The sequence below is a fragment of the Salvelinus fontinalis genome, chromosome 5 (assembly GCF_029448725.1).
Source record: "Salvelinus fontinalis isolate EN_2023a chromosome 5, ASM2944872v1, whole genome shotgun sequence".
Lineage (NCBI taxonomy): Eukaryota > Metazoa > Chordata > Actinopteri > Salmoniformes > Salmonidae > Salvelinus > Salvelinus fontinalis.
The window spans coordinates 51,637,778-51,665,676 of record NC_074669.1 but is presented as its reverse complement, the minus strand read 5'-3'; the positions used below and the strand labels follow the sequence as shown (position 1 = coordinate 51,665,676).

General features: G+C 42.4%; 1 protein-coding gene across 1 annotated transcript; it reads right to left on the bottom strand.

Moving 5' to 3' along the window:
• Positions 1–949: 949 nt before the first annotated feature.
• On the bottom strand, positions 950–26,999 carry adra1d (adrenoceptor alpha 1D). The gene is made up of 2 exons (XM_055923818.1): positions 25,533–26,999; positions 950–2,873 (listed from the first exon to the last, which is right to left on the bottom strand). Exons 1-2 carry the CDS (start codon positions 26,482–26,484, stop codon positions 2,266–2,268), a joined length of 1,560 nt encoding a protein of 519 aa, XP_055779793.1. The 5' UTR covers positions 26,485–26,999; the 3' UTR covers positions 950–2,265.
• Between the last annotated feature and the right edge of the window lie 900 nt (positions 27,000–27,899).

The following is a 27,899-nucleotide window of genomic DNA, read 5'->3' as shown; positions in this document are numbered from 1 at the left end:
AATTCAGCACATACAACTTTCTATAATAGAATTGTGTTGTTTGACGTGTCAAATTAAAGCTTATTTAATGTGTCAAATAGTGTTATGACGTGCATCTTTTTTGACAAGCAAAGACCCAAACGGCGTTCAATGTGCCTCACCCTAATAATTGGGTCTATTTTCACCTCTTAATTTTGCCTACTGTTCTAACTTGGTGGTACACATGTAGCCATAACCTGTTTTAGTGAAATGTAATCATCAAAGAGCTTTCATTGTCTGTTTATATGCCCCATTTGTTTATCCTACGGTTCTGACTTGTTGTACAGGGAGTACACAGTAAGAATGGCCCATGTTCTGAATTCTGTCGCTGTACATTTCAAAGGTGCTGAACAAATAGTTATATTGATTACGTCTGTCGTTGCTTTCTCATTCATGTCTTAATGGAAATCACTGACTGCCTCTTATCCGGTTGTCGTCCCCTTATGCCATAGTTTACACATCTCAATTGTCAGTAAAAAAAAACATTTGTTTGAGCAAGTCACCCATATCAGCTATGTTTTTTTAAAAACACTAAATGAGGCTGAATGATCTGTTTCGCTGCCAGACAAGGCTCCGCTGAAAGCCAGGTGTAGAGGTGGTAAGGTGTTGGGACTCTGCTGTTGGGACAGCTTTATGTAGGCCCGTACAGTTTGTGGGCACCGTTTGTCACTGTTATAGTGCAATTCATGTATTGTTTAGTGTTGTTTAGTGTTGTTAGTGGCTTGGCTGGCATGCATCCCACATTGTTTTTTGCGTCCCACACCAAGATTCGCCACTACTGGTCTTGTGTAGTTTGTCCAAACCTAGCTACCGTACAATGTACCTGATACAGTCAGGTAAGGTTTAAGGTTTCGCTAGTTCCTCAGTTGAATCGTTAGGCTGGAACAAAAGCCTGCACCGACCATGGCCACCCTCCAGAACTGACATAAAATAAAAAAGTGGTATTTTTTTCCATTTTTATTTTGCTTGACATTGACAGACGTCATTGAACCATCAGTAAATACAAACAAAATCAAAGCGTCTTTTTGGCAATGCAAAGAACAGACAGATAGTGTAATCAATGGGTTCCAGGCTTTGATTCTGTCAATCCCTTGTCCTTTCAAAAGATAAATGACCTCTCTTCTCTCTGGCTCTGAATGCAGTTAAGGTACATACACCACGATACTTATTCAACTGGTCCAAACATTGTTTTCAGTCTGAACGTGACCCATCACTTTTATAATGCTGTTTCACAGAGGTCTGCTCATGTCAGTTCATCACAGTTCACTCCACTCATTCACTTAGCAAAATAATCAGATGCAATTATAATTACCAATACATTACCCTATGTTTACCCATATCATCCCGAAATTGTCCTGTGCAATGGTTTCGTCATTCAAGTCAGTGGCTTTCGCTTTGTTCTATGTGTTTGCTCTGTTCCGACAACACACATCTGTGCCCAGCTGCATTGTGTTAAGTTGAGCTGGATGGTCTGATACCCTAGAAAAGGGGTGTTTGTCTGTAGGTTATATGGTAGAATGGAGGTTCATAGTGTCTCCGTGTTGCTGCTGGTTGTAGGGGTTGAGCTGTTTGGAGTTGAGAGTGAGAATGCTCAAAGGACACAGTGACCGGCTGCTGATGAGCCCAGCCTATCATTGAGAAGTCAGTTTGACATCTTGCCACCTGTCCAGAAAGTGACTTTTCCACACCCACTTATTGTCCTGCATTTATCTTTCTAACACAGCTCCAAGAAATAATGTTTCATTCCACTTCACTTCAATCTCCATCCAACAAAATGAAACAAACACGATACAGTCATTAAGGTTTGATATCATATTTTGGAGCAATTTGTGCTTGGATCAAAGTGCGCCATTTCCAGACAAAATGAACTCAACCCTTTGATCGATGTCCAAACAACTCTCTGCAGACAAATGTTCTTTCAGTCCTGTTTGTTTGCTGGTCAAATGTTCCCGTGATAACCCCATGTTCCGATCTGACATTTTGTGGAATTTCCGCATTCCATTCCATGGCTCAAGTGGAAAAGAGCACTTTCCTTTTCCTTTTACCTCTTTCTGGTTTGCAACGGCAAATCCCATCTAGGTGTTTTAAGGCGGAATTATATTGGTTATTCCCCATGTTGACACCCCAATGGCAACCATCAAGCGCTTTCACTTGTGGCGTCACTGCAAATGTCATTGAAGAAGGTTAAGCAATTGAATGACAGTAGCCATCCATATTAGCCACTCCCTTTGTCTGTCCCTCAAGAATCTAGATGTCTGTCTCCTTCAGGCCGTAGCACTCTGTGAGGTCATAGATCTGATAGCAGCTCTGCTCGGCGACCTCGTTGTAAATCCCCATGGAAACCGTGTCTATCTCAGTCCTCGCCAGGGCGGGGGCCGTGACGCCTCCCTTCCCGCCCGGACCTCCCTTAATCTTATTGGACAGATTGTTCATCTTCTCTTTGAGCTGGAACGATGACTTTTGTAGCGGCGGGAACAGGCTCCACCCTTTAAAACTTAGCGAAGGTCCTTTAGTACCCTTGTGGTAGTGCGAGCTCCCGCACGACTCGTGGTTGATGGTGTAACCCGGTCGGCAGTCTGTCACCCTGGCATTGCCGATACCCATCGTATCCATTTCCCTACCACCTATGCCCTGGTGGTGGCCCTTGACGGCTGTGCGCCAGCGCTGGTTGTAGAAGCGCCTCAGGACCCGGCGGCGGCGGTGGCACTGGCAGCGGAGGAGGCGGGTGAAGGCGCGCTGGAACTCTTTGCTGGAGCACGGGTAGATGACAGGGTTAATGCAGCTGTTGAAGTAGCCCAGCCAGAAGATGACCTTAAAGACCATGTCAGATGGCTTCAGTGCCGGGAAGAAGGAACCTGGGAGGGGACAGAGGAGAGATGCGTTAGGATCTGTGATAATCTTTAAGATAACTTATGTGCTAGACATTTTCATCTCTCTCTCCATTTTTAAGCTTTGACTTTTTGTGTGTAAGACAAGAATTGGCCTGAAATGAGACATCTAGCTGGTTTTTCTATGCATCGTCAAGACCGAACGGCAGCTTCTTCGGGTAAGGTTAAGGGGGAGGTGTGTGTTTCTTTGTAAACAACAGCTGGTGCGCAATCTCTAATGTTAAGAAAGTCTCTAGGTTTTGCTCACTTGAGTGAGAATACCTCATAATAAGCTGCAGACCAAACGATTTACCTTGTGAGTTTTCGTCTATATTTTTCGTAGCTGTCTATTTACTACCTCAAACCAATACTGGCACTAGGACTGCACTCAACAAGCTGTATAGGGCCATAAACAGCTGTATAGGGCCAGTGATTTTAATGCAGGGAATCTGAAAAACTGTTTTACCTAATTTTTCCCAGCATGTCACCTGTGCTACTAGAGGGGAAATGCTCTAGATGACCTTTATTCCACACACAGAAATGCATACAAAGCTCTCCATCGTCCTCCATTTGGCAAAGCTGACCATAACTCTATCCTCCTGATTTCTGCTTGCAATCAAGTGGATGCTAAGCTGGAAGACTGTTTAGCTAGCACAGAGTGGAATATGTTCCGGGATTAAACAGTTTACCACATAAATCACGACTACATTAATAAGTGCATCGACAACGTCGTCCCCCGTAGTGACCGTACATATACCAAGCAGAAGCCATGGCTTACAGGGAAAATCTACACTGAGCTAAAGGCTAGAGCTGCCACTTTCAAGGAGCGAGACACTAATCCTTATGGTCTACTTGAAACATGTTGGTATTACAGACTAGGTCAGGGAGAGGTAGAAAATGTCTGTGACGACACTTGCCAGTTGGTCCGGGTATGCTCTGAGTACACGCCCCTTGACCTGTTTAAAGGTCTTACTCACAATGGCTACGGAGAGCGTGATCACACAGTTGTCTGGAACAGCTGGTGCTGTCATGCATGCTTCAATGTTGCTTGCCTCGAAGCTAGCATAGAAGGCATTTAGCTCGTCTGGTAGGCTCGTGTCACTGGGCAGTTTGCGGCTGGGTTTCCCTTTGTAATCCGTAATAGGTTGCAAGACCTGCCACATCCGACATGCATCAGAGCCGGTGTAGTAGGATTCAATCTTAGTCCTGTATTGACGCTTTGCCTGTTTGATCAATCAATCAATCAAATGTGTTTATAAAGCCCTTTTTACATCAGCAGATGTCACAAAGTGCTGTACAGAAACCCAGCCTAAAACCCCAACAGAAAGCAATGCAGGTGTAGAAGCACGGTGGTTAGGAAAAACTCTAGAAAGGCCGGAACCTAGGAAGAAACCTATAGAGGTTTGTCAGAGGGCATAGCAAAATCTCTTACAGGCGTCCGGATTAGTGTCCTGCTCCTTGAAAGTGGCAATTCTAGCCTTTAGCTCGGTGCAGATGTTGCTTGTAATCCATGGCTTCCGGTTGGCATACGTACATATGGTCACTGTGGGGATGACATTATCTATGCACTTATTGATGAAGCCAGATAAATCTCATTGGATAAATCCCGGAACATATTCCAGTCTGTCCTAGCAAAACAGTCCTGTAGGATCCGTGTCATCTGACCACTACTGTATTGGGCGAGTCACTGGTACTTCCTACTTTAGTTTTCCCTTCTAAGCAGGGATCAGGAGGATATAATTATGGTCAGATTTGCCAAATGGTGGGGGGAGCTTTGTATGCATCTCTATGTGTGGAGTCAAGGTGGTCTAGATTGTTTCCCTCTGGTTGCACATGTAACATGCTGGTAGAAATGAGGTAAAACAGATTAAAGTTTTCCTGGATTAAAGTCCCCGGCTACTAGGAACGCCGCTTCTGGAACTGCATTTGCTTGTTTACTTTTAGCCTTATACAGCTGGTTGACTGCGGTCTTGGTGCCAGCATTGGTTTGTGGTGTTAAATAGACAGCTACGAAGAATATAGATGAAAACTCTCTTGGTAGTGATGTTTCAGTGGAGAGGAATGCTTTGTACAGCCCCCACATCCCTAATCTCATCTCATCTCCGCCACGGTGTTGACCAGCCCTCCTTTCCCTCATCTCTCCTTGCCCTGGCTTGAGCCCTCTCCCTAGGGACCTGTGGGCAGTTTAGTTTAGATTGGAGCTGACATGGCACACACGGACACACACACACACACACGTTTGTTTTTACTATCCTTGTGGGGACCAAACAATTGATTCCCATTCAAAGTCCAATTTTCCCTAACCCCTAACCCTGAACCAAACTCTAACGCTTAACCTTAAAGGGAAATTTCACATGTTTTTATTTCCTATTCGTCATCTCCAGCACCACCCCAACATCAACATATGGAAACACTTGTCTCCCTCTATCTTTTTTTACTACAAAACATAGAAACGCCCCATTTTAACATATGTTGGTGTTGCGGGGGTTAAAATGTCCTTTAAACCTTAACCCCAAACCCCTAACCTTAACCCCTAACTCTAAACCTAACCCCTAACCCTAGTTCTAACCCTAACCAGGGGTGAAAGTTGAATTTATTTCTTCGTGGAATGGGACCTCCTATATGTGCACACACTTGCATGTTTTTTTTTTATACTCCGAATCATATCATTTCATATAGAATCCCTATTAATTCAAAAGGATCTCTGTGGGCCTCGTCAACATGTATTACCCTTTTATTGTGGCATAAACACAACCAGTCATGGTTTCATATGATTGTCAAATAATCACTTCAAATGGCTCCTTTACTAGGCTACCCATGCACGATCATCCACTCGCAACATATTACCAGCCCCATAAACAGTGGTCAATGGAAAGAGACATGAGACGTCGGCTACACAAAACACCAAGAAGTGTAATGACATTTGGCGATTGCCATTGTCACTGCTCGCCGCGCACGCCTTGGTGTCGGCCACTCGTCCCTGCCTTGGCGAAATTTCAGTGTTCCCGTCAAACCACGTTCCAAGTACATTGGCGTAATAGCCTACAGTTTTCTTGTCATTTTGATTTCATTATTGTGACCTTACAGTGAAATACTTACTTACGAGCCCCTAACCAACAATGCAGTTGAAAAAAATATGGAGAAGAATAAGAAATAAAAGTAACAAGTAATTAAAGAGCAGCAGTAAAATAACAATAGCGGGACTATATACAGGAGGGTACAAGTACAGTGTCAATGTGCAGGGGCACCGGTTAGTTGAGGTACTATGTACATGTAGGTAGAGTTATTAAAGTGACTTTGGATAGATGAAAATAGTGCAAATAGTCTGGGTAGTCAATGCAAATAGTCTGGGTAGCCATTTAATTAGATGTACAGGAGTCTTATGGCTTGGGGGTAGATGCTGTTTTGAAGCCTCTTGGACCTAGACTTGGTGCTCCGGTACCACTTGCCGTGCAGTAGCAGAGAGAACAGTCTATGACTAGGGTGGCTTGAGTCTTTGACAATTTTTAGGGCCTTCCTCTGACACCGCCTGGAAAATAGGTCCTGGATGGCAGGAAGCTTGGCCCCAATGATGTAGTAAGCTGTTCGCACGTCCCTCTGTAGTGCCTTGCGGTCGGAAGCCGAGCAGTTGCCATACCAGGCAGTGATGCAACCAGTTAGCATAGTCATTTAGGCAGGTTACCTTAGTGTTCTTGTGCACAGGCACTATGGTGGTCTGCTTAAAACATGTTGGTATTACAGACTCGGACAGGGAGAGGCTGAAAATGTCTGTGAAGACACTTGCCAGTTGGTCAGCACATGCTCGCAGTACACTTCCTGGTAATCCGTCTGGCCCAGCAGCCTTGTGAATTTTGACCTGTTTGAAGGTCTTACTCACATCGGCTGTGAAGAGCGTGATCACACAGCTTTTCGCAACAGCTGGTGCTTTCATGCATGTTTCAGTGTTATTTGCCTCGAAGCGAGCATATAAGTAGTTTAGCTCGTCTGGTAGGCTTGTGTCACTGAGCAGCTCTCGGATGTGATTCCTTTGTAGTCTGTAATGGTTTGCAAGCCCTGCCACATTCGACGAGCGTCAGAGCCGGTGTAGTACAATTCGATCTTAGTCCTGTATAGACGCTTTGCCTGTTTGATGGTTCGTCCAAGGGCATAGCGCGATTTCTTATAAGCTTCTGGGATAGAGACCCGCTCCTTGAAAGTGACAGCTTTAGCCTCTAGCTCAGTGCAGATGTTGCCTGTAATCCATGGCTTTTGATTGGGATATGTACGTGTGGTCATTGTGGGGACGACGTCATCAATGCACTTATTGATGAAGCCAATGACTGATGTGGTGTACTCCACAATGCAATCGGAAGAATCCCGGAACATATTCCAGTCTGTGCTAGCAACACAGTCTGTAGCTTAGCATCTGCTTCATCTGACCACTTTTTTTATTGATCTTGTCACTGGTGCTTCCTGCTTAAATGTTTGCTTGTAAGCAGGAATCAGGAGTATTGAATTATAGTCAAATTTGCCAAATGGAGGGGGAGGGAGAGCTTTGTATGCATCTCTGTGTGTGGAGTAAAGGTAGTCCAGAGTTTTTTCCCCCTCTGGTTGCACATTTAACATGTTGATAGAAATTTGGTAAAACGGATTTCAATTTCCCTGCATTAAAGTCCCTGGCTACTAGGAGTGCCGCCTCAAGGTTTTCTTGTTTGCTTATGGCGGAATACAACTCATTCAATGCTGTCTTAGTGCCAGCTTCTGATTGGTGGTGGTATGTAAACAGCTATGAAAAATAAAGATGAAAACTCTCTAGGTAGATAGTGTGATCTACAGCTTATCATGAGATACTCTACCTCAGGCGAGCAGTAGCTCGAGACTTCCTCAGATATCGTGCACCAGCTGTTATTTACAAAAATACATAGTCCGCCACCCCTTGTCTTACCAGAAGCCGCTGTTCTATCCTGCCGGTACAGCATATAATCAGCCCACTGGTATGTTGATATTGTTGGCCTTCAGCCACGACTCCGTGAAGTATAACATATTACAGTTTTGAATGTCACTTTGGTAGTTTAATCTTCCATGTAGGTCATCGATTTTAGTCTCCAAAGATTGCGCGTTTGCTAGCAGAATGGAAGGAAGTGGGGGTTTAAGCGATCGCCTACGAATTCTCAGAAGGCAGCCCGCCCTCTGGCCCCTTTTTCTCCGCCTCCTCTTCACGCAAATCATGGGGATCTGGGCCTGTTCCCAAGAAAGCAGTATATTATTCGCGTCCTACTCATCAGACCCGTTAAAGGACAAAAAGGATTCTGCCAATCCATGGGGAGTTATCGCAGTCCTGATGTCCAGAAGTTATTTTCGGTTATAAGTAGCAGCAACATTATGTACAAAATAAGTTAAAAAAGAAGTTACAAATGACGCAAATAAACAAACAAAAAAACACAATCGGTCGGGGACATGTAAAACGTCAGCCTTCTTCTCCGGCGCCATTGTTAAATTGTGTTTTACCAGTACGGCGTACCCACACTATTTATTTTGCCGGGACGCTGTACCGGACCATACCGCCTTACTTTTACCCCCGACTCTAACCCTAAATATAACCCTAAACCTAACCCCTAAGCCTAAAATAGCCTTTTTACTTGTGGGGACTGGTGAAATGTTGTCCAAGTGTTCCTTGGTTTACTATCCTTGTGAGGAAAACACACACACACACACACACACACACACACACACACACACACACACACACACACACACACACACACACACACACACACACACACACACACACACACACACACACACACACACACACACACACACACACACACACACACCCTCAGACGTAAGTGAGAAATTGTCAGAGTTGCTCCCGGCTTCACAGGCACTATATCAGTAGCAAAGCGATAAATAACGAAAGAGAGGGACACTTGCAAGTAGAGAGGAAGGGAGGTAGCGCAGTGAGGGAGGAGAGGAGAGGCTATTATCACCCATCGTCACCCACTGGAGTAGCTTTAACAACCTGACAGGGTCACAACAGGCCCCCTCTCTTGGCCAGTATGGCGCTAATTTGGGGGTAATCAGGTCTCTGAGATGAAAGCGCGTTCCATTGGACAAGATGGGTGTGTGTGTGTGTGTGTGTGCAATGGGTAATTGGTGTGTTTGCATGTGCTTGTGTGCAATGGGTAATTGGTGTGCTACTGTTGCTCTGAGGAATCCACCGCCACCGAGCAGGATGTTTGGGGCATTACTGTACAATAAATATTCCTTGAAAGAACCAGAAGACCCCTTGTGACCCCCTGTGTGGGATCTGACTGATGACACCATTATAGACTACTGTACTGTTGTTGGATGTATGAGGCCCATTAGGCTACTACTGTACTGTTGTTAGAGAGGGCCCTACAGGGGCCCCACAGGAAGCCACGGTATCATTAGGTGGGTGATGTAGACAGATGTGAAACTAACTGGTGGTTCATTGTTTGAGGCTTGCCGTGTTTTTCCTCGTTGTTAGTGTTGTGCACTTTATGTAGAAGGCTGATGATGAAACAAAGATAAAACTCTCAGTGTGTTGTATACAGTACATCCAGTTTTGGGGATACAGTACAGCTATATACAGTACAGCCGTTTTGGGGAAATATACAAGAGTTCGAAGATTATTTCAAATCTTTCAAATCTATTACTTGCTGTTATTGAGCTTGCCTGGCGCAACGGAACCAATGAAATAGTCCCTAAAGTGTGCCCATCTGGTACTCCAGGCAGATTCAAGAGAACGTTCAGAAGTATTTGAAACGATTTCAGACCCAGGTCTGTTGTGTATACGGCACACACAGATGCATTATTCACACTCACACTCACACACTTCTAACTTTGCCGCAGGGGGTATGTATATCATATAAACACCTCTATACCCTCCTTCCCCTAGTCTGCCCTCATCTGCCCAGTTTGAGATTGACTTTCATCTGGTGTGGAGCTAGGAATCGTGTTTCAAGAATGAGTCACGCCAATTTACATCGGCCAGAAGGAGAGCTTTATGTCCCTTTGTTCCTGCTCTTCCCTAAAGGCTTCACTGGTGACTGGTTCAACACATCAACACAGCCTTAAAATGAACTATCAGACAAAACGCATCATGGAAAAAGTAGTTGTATATTGATTCTAATTGGCAAAATGACAACTTTGAGCGATGACTTCCGATTGTAGTCACAAGTCATATGCTACTTAGGAAGTGCCTGGGTTGATTTGGCTTGTTGCCTTGACACATCGCCGCTGTTGCCATGACCACATCAGCAGCGGGAGATTATGAACTACTTTATAGTACTTTAGCTGCTTTTAGGAGATTCTGGAGTCTCTTTTATGTGGAGCTTCTCTGTCGATAGGATGTTTTGTTTCAGTCTTTTGTGAGGATATGGTTTTGAAAAGTTCAGTTGTGACAGTTTAAAAGAGTTCACAGAGTCCCAGCCCTACAGTGCCTTCAGAAAGTAGTCATACTCCTTGATTAATTGCACATTTTGTCTTACAATCTGAATTCAAAATTTATTAAATATTATATTTTTTTTGCCCATCTACACACAATACCCCATAATAACAAAGTGAAAACAAGTTTTTAGATAAAAAAAAAAAATTCTAAATGAAATACAGAAATATCTCATTTACATAAGTATTCACACCCCTAAGTCAATACATATTAGAATCAGCTTTGGTAGAGCTTTGCACACCTGGATTGTACAATATCTGTCACGCCCTGACCTTAGAGATCCTTTAACTTCTCTATTTTGGTTAGGTCAGGGTGTGACTAGGGTGGGTAGTCTAGTTTTTTCATTTCTATGTTGGCCTGGTATGGTTCCCAATCAGAGGCAGCTGTCTATCGTTGTCTCTGATTGGGGATCATATTTAGGCAGCCTTTTCTCACTGGGTTTTTGTGGGATCTTGTCTGTGTCTAGTTGCCTGCGAGCACTACATTAGTTTCATGTTTCGTTTTGCGCTTTATTGTTTTCTGTGAGTTTCATCCAATAAACATGTGGAACTCTATGCACGCTGTGCCTTGGTATACTCATTTAAACAAACGAACGTGACAATATCTGGTTTCTAGGTGTGTCCAAACTTTTGACTGTAATATTCCTACTTCCAGGAGAATCTCTGTAATACTTAGAAGCAGCAGATATAATGCATTATGATACAGTTATAATGCATTGTAAGACTTATAATGGCTCATACAGTACATGCTTATAAAAAGTTATAAAGCATTAGAACGGCAGGCTTTAAGTTAAGTGTTACCGGATACTATTCTGCATGTCAGACATTTATAATATGCAAATGAGCTACCTGTCAATCAACTGTGGTGTAGTGTTGGGGGAGAGGATTGCTTTATTGAAGACGACACTCAAGGTAAAGGTCATTCTTCTATGAATCTATGCTTTGTAATTGAAACCTTGAGTGGAGAGGGCTACAAAGGACTGTGCAACAGTGTAATGAGTGTTGTGTGAGTGTTGTGCAAGCTTTGACAGGCGCCACTCACTAGGGGTGAGTCACCTACAGGTCTGGCTGATGGATCTGGCTGGGCCATATGATACTTAGATACTTTGAATACAATGCTGTTTTTTTAGGGGGTAGATCAGCTTTAATATTGCAGATAGATTGTAGCTTCCATCAATGTAATTGTCTGCATCACTTCCAATCCCCAATATATATTTTTTGCAAATATACATACATACATACATACATATATTTACACATACATACATACATTTACACATACATACATACATACATATAAATACATATACATACATACATACATACATACATTTACACATACATTCATACATATATATACATATACAGTACATACATATATTTACATATCTTTAAAAAATACATATTTCCTTTATTACCTTCCAACCCTACCACCCCTAGTGAACAACAACGCTTAGACATGTATTTCCAGCTTATACATACTATATACATTTTATGGATAAAGTCTATTTTACAATAGTTCTACTTTGTTTGTTTTTACACCTTTCCTTCCTCTACCCTCAACCTTTCCCATTCTATTTCTGATGTCCATCCGGTTTGATTTCTATTTGCCATATCTTTCAAACTGTGCTCTTTCAAAAAAGTTCTTAACCTATATACGTTTTACGGGCACAGTATGTTTTATATTAGTTATCTTGTTGTTATTAGTTGTCCCAACCTTCAGCTCCATTCAACCCCTACCATCTATCTCTTAACACCATCTATATTGGATTTATATTTGATGTTTCACAAAAGTTCTGAACCTTTCTATTCTCATTTCTCTAGAGAATGTAAATTGAAAATATTTGATTTTGTTAAAAGTATTCCTATGTTATTGATCGATTGACTATGACTTTTCAGAAAGCCCAGTAGTGCTATCTGCAGGGTTAGCTCCAGGTAAATGTTGCAATTCTTCAGCCATTCCTCATCCTGTGACCAAAAACAAGCTACGTATGGACAGTACTAAAACAAATGATCTAATGATTCTGCCTCTTCACAGCAAAATCTGCAGAGCTGGGAAGGTTGTATCCCCCATATAAATAACATTCTATTGGTTGCAAGAATTTTGTACAATAATTTAAATTGAACAATTCTAAGTTTTGAATCCTGCGTCATTTTGTGTATCAGTTCATACACCATGTGCCAGAGGGAGATGTTTAGTCCCAGGGTCCTTAGCTATGGTGTTGAACGCTGAGATGTAGTCAATGAATAGAATTCTGACATTGGTGTTCCTTTTGCCCAGGTGGCAAAGGGCAGTGTGGAGTGCAATAGAGATGGATTCATCTGTGGATCTGTTGGGGCGGTATGCAAATTGGAGTGGGTCTAGGGTTACTGGGATAATGGTGTTGATGTGGGCCATGACCAGCCTTTCAAAGCACTTCATGGCTACTAATGTGAGTGCTACGGGTCGGTAGTCATTTAGCTAGGTTACCTTAGTGTTCTTGGGCACAGGGACTGTGGTGGTCTGCTTGAAACATGTTGGTATTCCAGACTCAGACAGGGAGAGGTTGAAAATGTCAGTGAAGACTCTTGCCAGTTGGTCAGCGCATGCTCGGAGTACACGTCCTGTTAATGCGTCTGGCCCTGCGGCCTTGTGAATGTTGACCTGTTTAATACATTTTCAAGTTCATAACTGTGCACTCTCCTCAAACAATAGCATGGTATTATTTCACTTTAATAGCTACTGCAAATTGGACAGTGCAATTAGATTAACAAGAATTTAAGCTTTCTGCCCATATCAGATAGGTCTATGTCCTGGGAAATGTTCTTGTTATCTACAACCTCATGCTAATCACATTAGCCTACGTTAGCGCAACCGTCCCACGCGGGGACCGATCCTGTAGAGGTTAAAGGTCTTACTCACATCGGCTACGAAGAGCATGATCACGCAGTCATCCGGACATAACTCCACCAGTCCTATTTATGATAGAATTTATGAGGATGATATCTTTTTTTATTACATTTTTTTCAATTAGTATATTTGAGTTTAACCACAATATTTGTTGTAGTATTTGTTCTGTCTTTTCTGGTGGATTAAATTGAAATTGCAACCAATTTTCTATGTCTTGTTTTAAAAATAGCAATATTTGGGAGAGAAATTCCTTTCCAAATAACTGAAAGTGAGAGGTTGTAATCTGAATAAAGGGAAAAAGGCCTTTCTTGAACATAGGGTGAGACATTCTTACTAATTTGCTAGAGAACCAGTTTGGGTTTTAAGTATAACTTTGGTATGACTGAAGCCTTTAGTGAGAGGTCTAATTCTGTAATATTTTATAATTTCTGCCCTCCGAATTCATATTCATTATATAAATCATTTTGTCTGGCTTGCCATTCCAAATAAAATTGAATATTTCTTTCTCATATTATTTTAAAAAAAACTGTTTGCTAGTTTTAGGCAAGACCATAAGAAAATAGGTAAACTGGGATATGACTAAAAAGTTAATCAGGGTGATTTTTACACACATATAAAGGTATTTACCTTTCCATGGTGGCAAGATCTTATCTATTTTTGCTAACTTTCTATTAAAATGTATTGGAGTGAGATTATTTATTTATTTCGGGATATGTATACCGGGTATATCCACATCACCATCAGACCATTTTATTGGTAAACTACATGGCAATGTAAAAATTGTATTTTTTTGTGATCCAATACATAATAATGCATAACACTTCTCATAATTTGGTAATCCAGAGAAGTTAGAACAATTAAATAGATCCTCAAAGAGGCTGTGGAGGGATCCAAATGGTGTATTTAAAAGAGCACATGAATCATCAGCATACAATGATACCTTTGTTTTTAAGCCCTGTATTTCTAAAATCCCTTGATATTATTGTTGGATCTGATTGTAATAGCTAACATTTCGATGGCCATAAAAAATAAATATGCCGATAGTGGACATCCTTGTTTTATTCCTCTTGACAGTTTAAAACTTAATGCGAAATAGCCATTATTTACGATTTTACACCTAGGGTTACTATACATGATTTTAACCCATTTTATAAGAGATTATCCAAAATTGAAATGTTCCACGCATTTACAGCACCATTCAAAACTTTGGGGTCACTTAGAAATGTCCTTGTTTTCCATGAAAACATGCATGAAATGAGTTGCACAAAATTAATAGTAAATATAGTCAAGATGTTGACAAGGTTATAAATAATGATTTTTAATTGAAATAATAATTGTTTCCTTCAAACTTTGCTTTCGTCAAATAATCCTCCATTTGCAGCAATTGCAGCCATGCAGACATTTGGCATTCTAGTTGTCAATTTGTTGAGGTAATCTGAAGTGATTTCACCCCATGCTTACAGAAGCACCTCCCACAAGTTGGATTGGCTTGATGGGCACTTCTTACATACCATAAGGTCAAGCTGCTCCCACAACAGCTCAATAGTTTGAGATCCGGTGACTGTGCTGGCCACTCCATTATAGACAGAATACCAGCTGACTGCATCTTCCCTAAATAGTTATTGCATAGTTTGGAGCTGTGCTTTGGGTCATTGTCCTGTAGGTGGAAATTGGCTCCAATTAAGCACCATCCACAGGGTATGGCATGGCGTTGCAAAATGGAATGATAGCCTTCCTTCTTCAAGATCCCCTTTACCCTGTACACATCTCCCACTTTACCACCACCAAAGCCCCCCCAGACCATCAAATTGCCTCCACCATGCTTGACAGATGGTGTCAAGAAACTCCTTCAGCATCTTAATTTTTTCTGCATCTCACGAATGTTCTTCTTTGTGATCCGAACACCTCAAACTTAGATTTGTCTGTCCATAACACTTTTTTCCAATCTTCCTCTGTCCAGTATGTGTATTCTTTTGCCAATCTTAACGTTTTCTTTTTATTGGCCAGTCTGAGATATGGCTTTTTCTTCTGCCTAGAAGGCCAACATCCCGAAGTCACCTCTTCACTATTGACGTTGTGACTGGTGTTTTGCAGGTACTATTTAATGAAGCTGCCAGTTGAGGACTTGTGAGGCGTCTGTTTCTCATACTAGACACTCTAATGTACTTGTCCTCTTGCTCAGTTGTGCACCGGGGCCTCCCACTCCTCTTTATATTCTGGTTAGAGCCAGTTTGCGCTGTTCTGGGGAGGGAGTAGTACACAGTGTTGTACAAGATTTTCATTTTCTTGGCAATTTCTCTCATGGAAAAGCCATCATTTCTCAGAACAAGAATAGACTGACAAGTTTCAGAAGAAAGTTATTTGTTTCTGGTCATTTTGAGCCTGTAATCGAACCCACAAATGCTGATGCTCAGATACTCAAATAGTCTAAAGAAGGCCAGTTTTATTGCTTCTTTAATCAGGACAACTATTTTCAGCTGTGCTAACATAATTGTAAAAGGGTTTTCTAATGATCAATTAGCCTTTTAAAATGATAAACTTGGATTAGCTAACACAACGTGCCATTGGAAAACAGGAGTGATGGTTGCTGATAATGGGCCTTTGTACGCCTATGTAGATATTCCATAACAAATCGTACATTTCCAGCTACAATCGTCATTCAGAACAATAACATTGTCTACACTGTATTTCTGTTCAATTTGATATTATTTTAATGGACAAAACATTTGCTTTTCTTTCAAAAACAAGGAAATATCAAAATCACCCCAAACTTTTGAACGGTAGTGTATATATAAACTTCAGTCGTACTTTATCAAAAGCCTTTTCAAAGTCAAAGCGGATTTGAGCATTACAGGTATAGTTCAACCCCCCAAAATATGGCATTGTTTTTCTTACCCCTGTAAGTAGCCTATGAACAAGGTAACAGCACTCCATGTCCATAGACCGCTTAAATAGGGTACGGAAACCAACGTGTTATTTCGTCATTTGGATGAAGGATCCCTTTAAGTCTGCCTTAGGTTGTGTTAAAGGTGAGTTATAAGATGCTTGGTCCAGACTAATGACTTTGGATGTCCTATAGAGATGTGGCTGAGAAAACCACAGGAGGACATAGTAGGACACACTCTGATTCAACATTCTCTTTTCACTCGGATGGTTTCTGGCAATAGTGGCCCATTATGAATCAGAGTGAACGGATCGGTGCAACGGAGAAAGGACTTGATTGCAAAAGTGTTTAGAAGTGCTAAGAAGCATCCTTCTCTGTACAAACGGACAGATATCCTCTAAGTGTATCCGTACAAAAAATTTGGCAGTACATTTTTTTTTATGTAAGAATAATTGTTTTTGCATCTGATAGGCCTACAGCAGGTTGAAAATTGGACCAACATTGGGGAAAAGGAAAAACCATGGAAAATTAGACCAACATTGATCACTATATATATAGCCAAGGGGGAAGGGTAAAACCATGCTTACAGAGGTAGTCTATTGGTGGACACAACCTGCTAAATTGGACAAGCCCTCACAATCTGTCTTCTTTCAAATAGATGATGAGAGAAACAAATGGCAAAGCCCCTCTCACTATTGGCCAAAGTATTCTCAAGACCTATCAAGAATGTGAAATAAAATAAAAGATAATATCGGGCAGGCCTGTTTTTCCTGAGCTAATTATTTCCTTTGGCAAAGCAGAGCTTCCCTTGCCCCCTCCCACCTCTCCCCCACCACGGGTATGGGGATATTCTCAGTGGCATCATGGGGAAAAAGCACAACAACATATTAGTCATGGTGTGTGTCCCAAATTGCACCCTATTCCCTATATAGCGTACTACGTTTGACCCATATGGCTCTGGTCAAAGTAGTGCACTATGTAGGAAATGGGGTGTCATTTGGGACGAATCCCTACAGTAGTCTCGTTTTGCTTGGAGTCAAAGGCCTCCTTCCTTACAACATCAGTGTCCTCAATAACATGTTGATAGTGGTGCTGAGGCCAGCATCAGATGCCTTTGTAACAATCAGAACCGATACGTAACCGCAGTTCCAGATTACGTACGACGTGTCTGTTCAGTTTGTAAAAGTATTGAGTTTGGATATCTACAGAATATGGTTAGAGTTGTATTACTAATGTTTGTAATGTGTATCCTTTATCAAGGTTTTTGGACCACTGTACACATTGGATACTGCATATAGTATATGACTAGTTTATCTCCTTAAGGTAGAAACATTTGGCCTCAAAATGTCTTGTTTGTTTTGTTCCTCGACTTTAACAGCACACACAGTTGATATTTTCTCAGTTTTAGATTAGACCTATGGACAGCACTGACATTTGGTTTATAGGAAAAGGTCAAACGTTGGGCTGACTGTATAAAAGTTTTTTCTCTTGCTGTCAGTCTGTCGCAGTTTCTCCACCACATTAACGCTGACATTCCTACAGCGATAAGGACCGTGGAAGAAGTGTATAACATGATCTCTTTTGAACTGCTCTCTATTCCTAGAATTCGAGGGTCACTCAACATTTGAGTGGTGAGGTGAGGACATTTGAAAGACTTTGGTAACTAAGGCTGTGTGTGTGTGTGCGTGTGCGTATGCGTGCGCGTGCGTGTGCGTTTGTGTGTTCGGACAAATTTTGAAGCTTGTGTTCCAACACAAATAGATGTGTCATGCGGACTGGAGCCACAGAAACGTAGTTATGAGCATCATCAGTGTCACATTTCTTTAGCCTAAGATAATGACAATGCCTTCAGTGGTTGCTTATTGTGGATTTATTGTTGCGCCCTGTCTTGGTCGTTGCCTTCCTCGCTCTGTGCACTATCAAGAGGTTACCAAGCCATGTTTCTCACTTCATTCTACCAAGCCATTGCATGCAAAGGCTAGCTCAGAGACATGGAGAGGAAAGGCAGAGAGGAAAGGCAGGTTTTGAGAGAGAAGGGGGGGGCGAGAACAAAAGAACGAGAGGGGTATTGTACGTGTGGAATGGTGCCATCTTTACCTCCTCCCTTCCCCCTCATCCTTTTTCTTCCCCCCATCCTGGCTGTTGGGTGTGTGAGGAAGGGGGGGGGGGGGGGGGCAAACCCCCCACTCTAATGAAGCTCAATTACAGCCGTTCGAATGGCAGTGGACCGTTTAGTTCATGGGGTCAGCGGCCTGAATACAGCAATTAGAGTTACCCATCTCTCTTAATAGACTCTCTTCGGTGCCGATGAAATTTAAACATCCTTGTTTAGTATTTCACTTTCTAAATAGTGCTCTTGGAATACGTAAACATAAGTACAGTGAAAGAGATATATAACTTAAAAGTAATCGAATCAGGGTTGGGGAGCTGGGGACTGAGGGACTGGGAGTTGGAGGGCTGGAGGACTGAGAGGCTGGGAGGTTGGAAGGCTGGTGCTGGGGGGCACAGCTAGCCTGGCACAAGTAGCAGAGCGTGCTGGCTGGGGGCCGAGCCAACAGATGCTATCAGCCAACCAACAGCAAAGTATGCACAATAACATTCCGGGGGATTGGAGGAATTTAAATCGAAGGAACTCAAGTTGATTAGTAGGCATAGTATGTTAAGTGTAGGCTTATAGAAAACAAGGCTGTGGTGGCTTGCGCTACATGAGAAGAATGTTACAAACAATGGTCCATTGACACCAAAATCCCAAATGGTTTTAAACACACTTTTCTGGCTAAACCTAACGCCTGTGGTGCGAAAAGGATTTCCCATTAAAGAAAGACCCATTGCAAAGTTAGTAGCTGTCCTCTAAAAGATGCCTCCCTCTCTAAACTATATGGTGCCTGACTAAACTCCTCCATTGTTCCAAAAGCAATGCTTGCCAGAATATTGCTATTAAAATGACCCGTCTCTAAAATCTTTTGTCTGTCTTGGGGGCACAGTCCGTTTGTTCTATTGTTCAGTTGTTAAGAGTTTATAACTGAGGCCAAAAAATTGAGCGCTGGGTGGAACACATCAAATAATTGATGAAAATACACTGTTTTGCAATGCAGCTGTACAGTAGCCTCAACTGCACTCAGTAGAGTAGCACCAGGGTGTAGGCGGAGGACAGCTAGCTTCTGGCCTCTTCTGGGTACATTGACTTCAATTCAAAACCTAGGAGGCTCATGGTCCTCACCCCCTTCCATAGACTTACACAGTAATTATGACAACTTCCGGAGGACATCCTCTCACCTATCAGAGCTCTTGCAGCATGAACTGACATGTTTTTTCACCCAATCAAAGGATCAGAGAATGAATGAGATAAAGGCAAGAGCTTCCGCTTTTAAGGAGCGGGACTCTAACCCGGAAGCTTATAAGAAATCCCACTATGCCCTCCGACGAACCATCAAACAGGCAAAGCGTCAATACAGGGCTAAGATCGAGTCGTACTCCATCGGCTCTGACGCTCGTCGGATGTGGCAAGGCCTGCAAACCATTACAGACTACAAATGGAAGCACGGCCGAGAGCTGCCCAGTGACACGAGCCTACCGGACAAGCTAAACTACTTCTATCCTCGCTTCGAGGCAAATAACACTGAAACATGCATGAAAGCACCAGCTGTACCGGAAGACTGTGTGATAACGCTCTCTGCAGCCGATGTGAGTAAGACCTTAAGACAAGGCCGCAGGGCCAGACGGATTACCAGAATGTGTACTCAGAGCATGTGCTGACCAACTAGCAAGTGTCTTCACTGACATTTTCAACCTCTCCCTGTCCGAGTCTGTAATACCAACATGTTTTAAGCAGACCACCATAGTGCCTGTGCCCAAGAACACTAAGGTAACCTGCCTAAATGACTACCGACCCGTAGCACCTACGTCTGTAGCCATGAAGTGCTTTGAAAGGCTGGTCATGGCTCACATCAACACCATTATCCCAGAAACCCTAGACCCACTCCAATTTGCATACCGCCCCAACAGATCCACAGATGATGCAGTCTCTATTGAATTGCACTCTACACTGCCCTTTCCCACACGGACAAAAGGAACACCTACGTGAGAATTCTATTCATTGACTACAGCTCAGCGTTCAACACCATAGTGCGCTCAAAGCTCATCAATAAGCAAAGGACCCTGGGACTAAACACCTCCCTCTGCAACTGGATCCTGGACTTCCTGACCGGCCGCCCCCAGTTGATAAGGGTAGGTAACAACACATCCGCCACGCTGATCCTCAACACGTGGGCCCCTCAGAGGTGCATGCTCAGCCCCCTCCTGTACTCCCTGTTCACTCATGACTGCACGGCCAGGCAAGACTCCAACACCATCATTAAGTTTGCCGATGACACAACAGCGGTAGGCCTGATCACCGACAACTGCTCTTTAATTACTTGTTACTTTTATCTCTTATTCTTATCCTTATTTTTTTAAACGGCACTGTCGGTTAGGGGCTTGTAAGTAAGCATTTCACTATAAGGTCTGAACCTGTTGTATTCGGTGCATGTGACTAATAAGATTTGATTTGATTTGAGTCTAGTACTGAAATAATAAGCTACAGCTAGCTAGCACTGTAGTGCATAACATGTGGTGAGTAGTTGACTCAAAGAGAGAGAAAGACAATAGTTGACCGGTTTTGAACACATACATTACATTTCTTCCAAAATAAAGGAGAAGCAAGAGAGAGATAGAGAGATATTTCATCTTTTCTATTTATTTTTCACTTTCAATTTCAATTGCTTTGCTAGCAAATGCAGCTAGCTAGTTTAACCCTACTCAAACACCCTGCTCAAACAGAGGGATGCTATATTAGCTATTTGGTTACACTGGAACTCTTCCAAGTCAAAGTTAGCTTGGTTTTACTAATTTAATGCCTCCGGGGCACGAAGGTGTAAGTGCTGAACTGCTTACTGACTGTACACTGTAACGTTACTGCATGATTGTAGCGGGTTTACGAAAGCGTTAGTTCTAATGACTATGTTTACTATGACTTTACTTTAGCTAATGTAAGTGATAATGCCCGAGAAGCCAGTGTTTGGAGGATATATAGGCACGGTGTTATTAGACCCGAGACAAAGTCGAGGTCCAAATACGGGCTTCAAGGGCATTATCACTTTTACGAGTTACCAACATATTCAATTAATGATTGACATATTTTCCTTAAAAACATTATTTTGATGAATTTATTCATACTATTTCATCCTTCCACAAGATATAGTCCCAACACAAATCTAAGGTTGCTACCCAAGCCGGTTGGTGGTACGTTCTATCGGTTCGGTTGCCAGAGACATGACCCAGTCGTTCAGTCTTTTTGTTCTGTGTCTCTGGACGCGACCCAGTTGTTCGTTCTAAATGTTCCAATGCCATTCTGGCTGGCAACGTTCTTATCCCTTGCTTGCTAGCAAGCTGACTATGGCTAACTTACAGGTTTAGCATATGTTGTGTGTAATTGTGAGTAATTGTGAATTTGCTCAGTCGGCTACATTTATCTTCCAGAGACAATAGTGGTCATCTCCGTACGTTTACAGTAGGGGCAAAAAATGTAAACCAAAACATCACAATTCCAGATATAAAAGAGTGTATTGTATTGGCAGTTTGCATGCTGCCCGTAACCTTCTCATAATAATTATGCACTTGGAGGAAACTTGGCACCATCCCTATGGTGAAGCATGGTGGTGGCATCATCATGCTGCAGGGAGGTTTTTCAGCGGCAGGGACTGGGAGACTAGTCAGGATCAAAGGAAAGATGAATAGAGAAAAGTATCAAGAGAGCCTCGATGAAAACTTGCTCCAGAGCTCTCAGGACCTCAGACTGGGGTGGTTTACTTTCCAACAGGACAACAAACCTAACCACGCAGACAAGACAACGTGGAATTTGCTTCGGGGAAGAGTCTCTAAATGTCATTGAGTGGCCCAGCCAGAGCCCGGACTTAAACCAGATCGAACATATCTGGAAAGACTTGAAAATAGCTGGGCAGCGACGCTCCCCATCCAACCTTACAGATTTTGAGAGGATCTGCAGAGAGGAATGGGAGAAACTCCCCAAATGCAGGTGTGCCAAGCTTGTAGCATCCTACCGAAGAAGACTTGAGGCTGTAATCGCTGCCAAAGGTGCTTTAACAAAGTGCTAATCAAAGGGTCTGAATACTTATGTAAATGTGATATTTCTGTTTTTGGGGGGGGATACATTTGCATAAATGTTTAAAAACCTGTTTTTGCTATGTCATTACGGGGTACTGTGTGTAGGTTGATGAGGGATAAAAACTATTTAATCAATTTTAGAATAAGGCATTACAAAATGTGGAAAAAGTGTGGTCTGAATACTTTCCGAATGCACTGTATATCCATAAAAATTATGCCGGCTGATTCATGATTTTGACTGGCTGAGAAACGCTGCCTGCCTGTCTGTCTCGTCTTGACTCCCGACACGTTCATTACTATGGGACAGCTGGAGATCGAATTTGAATATTGAAACAATGTTGCAAATGTCATAGACAGACAGCAAGGTTCATACAAATTTCCGACATTGAAAACTAAATGTTAGTCTAAAAAATATGTGAGATAATGTCTAGATGCTTTTAGGCATTTTAATGTCTTTTAGGCATTTTACTGTCCACAACACACTTTGCCAGTGTGTTGTGGATTGAAGTCCACACGCGAAGTGAAAAGGTAAGAAGAGGAGAGTGCATAGATGCGAGAAGGAATACAACGTGGCTGCTATGAAAGAGAAGTGTGTTTACATGTGATCAGGGGTGTATTCAGTCAGCAGAATTCAGTTGAAAACGTTTCTTAAACAGAAGCAAACAGAACGAAACAGGGACAAACTTTCCTGAATTTGTCCAATAGAAACTCTATGTTTGCAACTGTTGGACTAATGATTACACCCTAGATCAGCTAGATGCAGGCAAGTGTGCAACGCAGTATTGAATGTGTCACTGTCTGGCCATGTGTCACTTTCTGTCACCTTAAAATGTTCTCTCAACCAGTGTGCACCTACGTTGTAAACTTTCATTCCTAGGCTAGGTTGTAGCAACCTCATGATGGGTATAGGGAAAAAATGAGTATCATGTAGTAACCTAAACCTATCAATGTTACATTGAACTGGGTGAATGGAATGTGAATGACAGCCATCCAATATGCTGTAAGAGAAATAAGGCCATGCTCATGAAAAGAAAGGTGTGTCCTACCTCATCTTAAATGGCACTGCCGCCATTGGTGTGTACAATGTGTATGTCTTTCTTATTTGATATCACACTGGGCAGAGACGCCAGATCAACATCTAGTATAGATTTTTTTTAATGTAATTGTTAAATTTGTACCTTCATTTAATTAGGCCAGTCAGTTAAGAACACATTTGCATTTACAATGACGGCCTACCCCAGTCGACTCTGGGCCAATTGTGCGCAGCGTCAACCGGGACTCCTAATCGCAGCCAGATGTGATACAGCCTGGATTTGAACCAGGGACTGTAGTGACACCTCTTGCATTGAGACGCAGTGCCTTTATACCACTGTGCCACTCAGTTCTCAACTAATGTGAATTCAACAAAAAATGTCACCATGTCATTGGATTTCGGTACAAATTTGGGTGAAAAAAAGATGAAATGCTCTTAAGTTGATCCAATCAGTTTTCCATGTTGATTCAATGTCATCACATCATTTTGTGGGGTTGAAATTACGTGGAAACAATGTTGATTCAACTAGTTTTTGCCCAGTGGGATGTTACCCTTAATGGATCCGCTATGCCCCAGTCTTTCCCATTGACGTTCCTTATAAAACCTATTATCTGACATAATTAGTGGCATTTGATTCCCTCCTGTTATCCCTCTAGTCTCTACACCCGACCCCATTTCACCATTAAAGCACCTTTCTATTCATTAGCCTTTTATTGACCGTCGGCTGCTCTGTGAGCAAGTCACCTGTTTGTTTCTCAAATCATCATTAGCCAAAGGTTCTAGCACTTACTTTTACACATTGTTTTTATTGCTGTTTGATTATCTGTATCGTATATTGTGTTGTGTATCTATGTGTTGTGTTTTTACACCTTCTACTCCCTTTCGACTCCCTTTTCTATTGAGCTGTTGTTAATTATTATTAAGTAACTGGTTACACAGACTTTTTTCTGTTTCCTCAAGTTTTCTGTTCAAGTGTTACCTGAACAACAAAAAATGTAGTTGGTCCAAACCAAGCTCCAACTTGAGAAAACTTTGTCAAACATTCGGTCAATTTAAAATGGCGTTTGCTCAACTCATACGTTCATTCAACTAGAAACGACTGCTTTGGGAATCTTAACTAACAAGGGCTGTGCAACTGATTACACCCTGCTTTTAACATGACATGTTTTTAATTTAGTTTATTAAATGGCGCACGTTCATTTTTACAGTAATTCTGATTCAACATGTCCTCACAACCGCTTGGTTCATGATATGCCGATCTTCCTGCCACGCCACCATGTCTGTGTCAGCTATCAGTTCATCATCATTGATTTCATTTACTTATTTAAGCAATTTGACTTTTTCTGTATAGTTGTCTAATGTTGGTGAGGCATATTGTATATTTTAATATGACTCCTTAATCACTATGATAAATAAAATAGTTTTTCTTGAGTGCACTTTTATGTCAGGACAGAATTACAATGGCTTGTTTTTGCTCTTCAACATACTGCTACAACACAGTAGGGCGTTAAGCACAACTGATGACGCCGTTGAAGGATATTTTATGTCTATGGACTGCAAACAATAAACCGATGAATTGCACGTGTATATAGGCATATGAAATTTCGGACTTGTAGTTATGTTTGATGATGCCGGATGCCACAATTAGAACTATTCATGATTGGTTTAAGTACGGTATTAAAGAGCATATGTCGTGCGTAATTGTGAGTAATTGTGAATTTGCTCAGTCGGCTACGTTTATCTTCCAGAGACAATAGTGGTCATGTCCGTGCGTTTACAGTAGGGGCAACAAATGAAAAACCAAAACCTCACAATTCCAGATATCAAAAGAGTGTATTGCATTGGCAGTTTGCACGCTGCCCGCAACCTTCTCATAATAATTATGCACTTGGAGGAATTTTAAACATCCTTGTTTAACGTTTCATATTCTAAATAGTGCACTCCAATATGTAAACATAAGCACAGTGAACAAGATATAACTTTAAAGTAATTGAATCGTATTTGAGTAATATGGACACCGTTGGATAGGCTACATCCTGGCCGCAGTGAAGTGCACACTCGTCAATCATTACAGAGAATCCTACTGATTACACACGCGAGCGCACACACATATTTACAAATTATGGGACACATATTTTACATATGGTTTAAAAAAACAAAAACAGAACCAATTCAACTGTAGCCTCAATAAATTGCAATTGAAATGTTGATAATCAAACCAACACTTACCCAGTGGTAAAACAAAGAAAAACGGTAGCCAACACAGGATGAACATCCCGACGACAATCGCCAGCGTTTTGGCAGCCTTCTTCTCCCGGGAGAACTTCATCAAGCGCACGGACAGCGAACTCCGGAACGGGTGGTTTTTACTCTTGGAAGTATCCTCCAGCATGCTCCGACAGTGTATCCTAAGCACCACTTCTATCGACTTATTTCTTTCCCGTTTGACCCCCGCTTCTAAACTCTTGGTAGTCCTCCTGGCCACCACGTAGACCCTGAAATACATCACTAGTATGACCATAAGCGGGAGGTAGAAGGAAAAGAGCGAGGAGAAGAGGGCATAGCCCGGTTCTTCGGTGATGCTGCAGACGCTCTCGTCCGTTGGCGGCGGTTCCTTCCATCCCAGCAGCGGTCCTATGGAAATGACCATGGAGGAGACCCAGACCAACACCAGAATGACGGCGGCTTTCTTCTCCGTCATGATGGTGGGGTATTTGAGGCAGTGTTTGACCCCGATGTACCTGTCTATGGAGATGACACAGAGGCTGAGGATGGACGCGGTGCAGCAGAGAACATCCACCGCTGCCCAGATGTTGCAAAAGACCCGGCCGAACACCCAGCATCCCAGCACTTCCAAAGACGCGGAGAAAGGAAGCACAATAATGCTCAATAGCAAGTCCGCTATGGCCAGGTTGACTATAAAGAAGTTCGTTACGGTCTGTAAGTGTCTATTGCACAGCACCGAGAGGATAACCAAAATGTTCCCAACGATAGCCACTAATATGAACATGGATAGAAAGACCCCGACTGCAATGACCTGGGGGTCCAGTGTGATGTTGGTGCAGCTGGTGGAGTTGGTGCTGTTGTCTGTGAATAACATTTGCTCCAGGAAAGATTCGTTGAGAGCTTTTTCAAAATATATTCCATCATTGCTTTCGTTCATCAAATTAGAATATGTCATTTTGAAACTCCATAAAGAAAACTTTATAGTTGGATTCCAAGGCAAAACAAAGTGGTATTCATAATGTTTTTGTTCAGTGTTGTTTGTTTCCAATATCAAAAGAAAACGAGATGAAATGGAACATTCTTCTCACACATGTGAATTGTCTTCAATTTATAAAAAGCTCCAGGGGTATCTCGATTGGTTCATCTATTAAATGCGTATTTTTTCCTCCAACAAAAATAAAACTGATGCGCAATAACAGCACCATCCCTCTGTCTGAAAATGCAGGATCAACTATTCCTTCTTTTTTTTAAACTGAAGACTGCTCCAGCCATGGATTTTCTTGGAGTTCTTTGAGGTAGTAAAAATGTCAGAAAATCTCAAATTAAGTATCAGTAAATATATTTTTGTAGCTCAATAGCACCGGATGGTCCGATTCTATTCCACTGGCGGCATTCTTTTAGTGAGAAGTCCAAACCAAACCACAGAGTCGCAGCCTGCCTAGGACCCCAGCATCTGAGCCCTGCGCTCCTCCTTAGCAAGTGGATTAAGTGAGGCGTCGCATAATAACTGCGACGCCACAAGAGGGAGTCGCGCCCGTCTCTACACACTCAACAGGCATTCCAATGTAGCCAATAGTGTATAGATTTGACCCATAGCCTAATATTTAGTTGATGTTTAGACTACTTCAGTATTACATCACTGACATATACAACCTGAAGCCAGACTACATGCAAACTAAACCCTTCAGTAGAATATAATACACTACATCTCATTCAAAAACATGGGCATTAATATGGAGTTGGTCTGCCCTTTGCTGCTATAACAGCCTCCACTCTGCTGCTAGGACTTGCTTCCATTCAGGCACAGAGCATTAGCAAGGTCGGCACTGATGTTGGGAGATTAGGCCTGGCTCGCAGTCGGCATTCCAATTCATCCCAAAGGTGTTCGATGGGGTTGAAGTCAGGGCTCTGTGCAGGCCAGTCAAGTTATTTCCCACTGATCTCAACAAACCATTTCTGTATGGACCTTGCTTTGTGCACAGGGTCTTTGTCATGCTGAAACAGGAAAGGGCCTTCCCCGAACTGTTGCCACAAAGTTAGAAGCACATACTCGTCTAGAATGTCATTGTATGCTGCAGCCTTAAGATTTCCCTTTACTGGAACTAAGAGGCCTAGCCTGAACCATGAAAAACAGCCCCAGACCACTATTCCTCTTCCACCAAACTTTACAGTTGGCACTATACATTGGGGCAGGTAGCGTTCTCCTGGCATCCGCCAAACCCAGATTGTCCGTCGGACTGCCAGATGGTGAAGCATGATTCATCACTCCAGAGAACGCGTCCCCACTGCTCTAGAGTCCAATCGCTGCAAGCTTGACACCCCTCCAGCCGACGCTTGGCATTGCGCATGGTGATCTAAGGCTGCTCGGCC